The sequence below is a fragment of the Phytophthora cinnamomi genome, assembly GCF_018691715.1.
Source record: "Phytophthora cinnamomi strain GKB4 chromosome Unknown Contig49, whole genome shotgun sequence".
In the NCBI taxonomy this organism is placed as follows: Eukaryota; Oomycota; class Peronosporomycetes; order Peronosporales; family Peronosporaceae; genus Phytophthora; species Phytophthora cinnamomi.
Window position 1 is genome coordinate 773,145 of NW_027150982.1, and position 4,081 is coordinate 777,225.

The 4,081-nt window shown below is 48.9% G+C and overlaps 1 protein-coding gene across 1 annotated transcript; it reads right to left on the reverse strand.

Moving 5' to 3' along the window:
• Positions 1-252: 252 nt before the first annotated feature.
• On the reverse strand, positions 253-877 carry IUM83_08241 (uncharacterized protein; the record flags this gene model as incomplete). Its single annotated transcript, XM_067932603.1, has 2 exons — positions 253-634; positions 804-877. 2 exons carry the CDS (start codon positions 875-877, stop codon positions 253-255), a joined length of 456 nt encoding a protein of 151 aa, XP_067789995.1.
• Between the last annotated feature and the right edge of the window lie 3,204 nt (positions 878-4,081).

Sequence of the window (4,081 nt, forward strand, 5' to 3'; positions counted from 1 at the left end):
AGTATAGTGCAAACATAAGAACAAGGTTTCACCTTGCATACCAAAGGACAACGAGGCGTAAGCCACTGTGGTTAGTATCGACTAACCAAACATAACATGAGGCCATTTCTATCTTCACAATACATGGAGGGCACGAAACACTTGGAGCCATGATCGTGAACCGTGCCGACCATGCATTGGCAAAATGAACTCGACACGCAGTGAAATGTTCCATCAATGTAGATGGCCGTCTAGTTATAGGACAACAACGGATTAACGCAGGTTGTCCGAACCAAGCATATGCTGGACTTTGCCAGTGTCCACATACGTGTAGTGGAACTGGAAGAATGCTGCATCACCGTCCTTGGTCATTGAGAGCGGCAGTTCCTCGGCACGGAGGCGGATGGTGGAGCCGACGTGGAGGTTGCGTGCACGGTACACACGACTGATAACTTGCTCACGGTTGAAGCCGCGGATCATCTTCGTCGGGGTGAACTCCTTTCTCACTAACTCCCAAATCTTGCTTGGCACCAACCTAATGTTCATCAAAGTGACCTCATCCGCCTTAGCTTTCATGTTGTCGACGACGTCTTCAATAGTATTAACGAGGCCGCTTTCCGCCGTACTCGTGGTGGTCGCGTCGGTGTGGGTCTGCCTGCCCAGCACAAGATCAGCCAAATAGACATACCCATATCGAACCCGACCCGTTTAAGACCGTTTAACCTTTACTCTTCCGAAAAGCAGCGGCAGCCGCACGCTGTGTAGCCCTACTTCTGCATCGGGATCATGTCCGTGTGGTATTTGTTGCGGAAATACGAACGCACAGGGCGAACAGGATGCAGGTGAAAACGTTGCCCAGAATCATACCAAGGTACTTGAGACGGAAGCTCATGGACATGCAGAGATGCGCGGACCACGGTTGTTTTTTTTTCGTGCAGTTCGATAGTTTCTGTCCTATAAGAAATGACATTGGAAAATTTGGGTTGTAGCACCGTCGGGTACTACTATAGATAGTATTCAGAATATTATTTCTGAATGGTGATTATTACCATAATTTCAGAGTACTAAAACGAGTACAATTTTTGCCACTTCACTGCCAGAATCGATGCATCGTTGAATCGAATCGAGCAAAGTTTTATTCGCAAGAGGTTTTGGCTCGGCTGTGAGACGTGAAAAATAATATGTGGAGCAATTAATATCCTTTTGAATCCGATTGCTCTTCCGAAATTAGTCCGGGAGAAACTTGTTTTCGGCTCGAGTCCCGAAATCAGCGGCTTCGAGACTTGATAATCAGCGAAACCGCATCGAACGCCCGAAATTAGCCCGTCCCGCCTGCAGGATCGCATACCTCGTCTTCCAAACAGGCGGACGCAAGAAGTCGGCCATAGATCCTTCTGCATCCTGAAGAAACTGGTTTTCATACTTCCTCCGATATATAAGTTTGTGCGCGGTGCGTAAAGGTTGCGCGCAGTGCGTGAGAGCGCGACTTTAGGAGAAAGCTTGCGTAAAGTTTCCGAATATCCCTAAAGCCGCACCCGGTCACTCTTGCCTTTTCGCGTGGATTCTTACTTTTTGACAACACTATCTTGATTTTTACAACACAATGTCAAAACAACCTGACCATGTCATGGTAACCCCAATCACGTTGAAGCGCTGTGGTTGAACCATAACCTCAACACAAGGTTGCCGTGCTCGCTGTCGTGGAGCACAACTTGTGGCGGAGCCGCAGCAACACCTCAAACGGTGGCTGCAAATGGATAGTCTACACTTCTAGGCTAGTGCTTCGTAGCTGTAGTTGGTTCCCACTACATGTTAATCTCATTCCCAATTTTGCAACCAACAGCTCAACTGAGTCTCAACAAGCGTACACACGTGACAGACCATGTACTCTGCTCGTGACTGCGCTACAATGCACATGTACTGGCACCGCTATGAACTCGACTGGCATGTAAAATAACCTCGATTTGAAACTGTCCACGAAGCACCATCGAAGACAAGAGCCGCTGTCAAAGACGAAAGCTGTATCAGGGTGAGATGTTTACCGCCTTCAGGAACGCAAATCCTGCCATCCAGGAGGTGCAAGCGAATAAGCCAACCTTGCTACCGTAATTCTTCGGGGGGGGGGGGGGGGGGGGGGTACAAGTTATGCCGCTTGCTTGGGCGCGGTCTTGACGGGAACCCGTCCGGAGTACATAGAGCCATATCGACCAACCAGGCAGTGGGAAATCAAACCATCGTATACTATCCAATTACTATTGTTAGTACCAGCAGCCACTTCGGCTCGGACTCAGAGAGTGATGACGAGAAGCAGAGGCCTGCCAAGCGCGAGGCGTCGCCGCCCCCCAAGCGCGTGAAAAAGGCCTGCGCTGACGATGCCAGCTGGAGCCTTCAGCTGGAAGAACTCTGCTTGCGACCTCTTGGCTTGAGCCCACAAATTATGAACTTATGGCGTCAGGATAGATATCCTGAAGCCTAGAACAAACCGAAGTGCAAACTATTGGTTCGAAGTTATATTTCACGACAGTTGAACCAATTCCAGCCATTACTTTAGTATGAACGTTTCCAGATGCTCTTGAACCCTTCGTGAGGTTTGGAGTTGAGCTTCAGCTGCAACCTACGTTAGTTCTTTTGCGTTTTCGACATGTCAAAAATACTCGAAGGCGGACCTATGTGTTGAAGGAACACGAATGTACCGAAAGAATGGTACAAGAAAGTGTGTGTGGCGACTTCAACGGCAGCTACAGTACTGGCAAGCCCCAAACGGGTGCTAACGCGTGGAATGCTCGCCCCGCAATATCAACTTTGTCGGCCACATCAAATGTCATACCAGTGTGGCGTTCGAAAGCAAGTGCCAGAAATGCCAGCAGTAGCACATGTTATAGTTCGCGCTTGAAACGGCATGCAGTACCGATACAGGTGTTCCCAGTCGCAGACGACCTAGTCAACTGCCGCCACATTACCACCAATCGAGGTATGCGGACACTACATTATGGATAGTCAATAGCGCAAGCGTAATGGGGCTAAGCGAAAACGTAATACATTACATTATTCGCTACGTGATGGGAGTATATCCACACTACAGAGTTGTTCCCCGTTTCGGGTCATCTAGTCACCAAAGCCTCCCACGAGTTTCCATCTAGCAAAAACGGGGAATGGCACGATAGTTCGGGTAGTTGCTTCCAGCCTTTTGACTTTCGCAAGCGCTCTGAAAATCCTTGATGCGACCTTCGGGGAGGATGCAGCACTTGTCGTTGCCCTTTTTGGTAGGATCGATCGAGCCGCCAACCTTGGCGCAGACCTTTTGGGTGAAGTCGGCGGTCAAGAAGCCAGAGTTCTCGTAGATGATGCCAGAGCCGTCACTTTTGTTGCCTCCAGCACACTGTAAGCGTCCTTCGTCAGCACCGTGACTGATGACAGAGGTCAGTAAAATGGTATGTACACGTAGGTATCGACCAGTACTTACACGGGCAACAGCAGAGTGGCGAGGGCAGCAATAATGATCTGGACCTTCATCTTCAGCAGTGTCGAGTCGATAGTTGAGGCGGGTGGAGTTTTAGAAAATGATCCTGGCTGGTCGACCCCCGTGTCGGTGATTACTCGCCCAACCCATCTCGGTGATTAATTACCACCTGGGAGAACGATCACGGATTCTTCTCCCGGGTGCAAATACGGAGTCCTACTAAATAATGCCAATAGTCAGATCAATTGTTTTTGCCAACTTCAAACACGATTCGCCTACACTCTTTCAACACTCTTTCAGTATGTATTGATACATGTGTATTTCACCTATGGACGAGATATCAGCAGGATTACCTAGCCATGCGGAGATTAACACGCATGGAAACGAATGGGTTGTCACGAGCACGATTTTTTTCTCAGTCACCGAGGCCATGAAAATGCGTAGATTTTGTCCAATTCTCACAAACAAAAATATAGAGTTAACTCTTTCACTACCAGACCCCCACTGCAACGGTCCGTGGTTTTAGCCAGTAGGTGCTTAGGACAGCTCTTAGTTTTATCCAGTCATACGAGCTGTTGGTGGTCAGAAACCCCGGCTTGGTACAGTGATGTACACAACCGTGTCCATTTTATAGCCACTGTC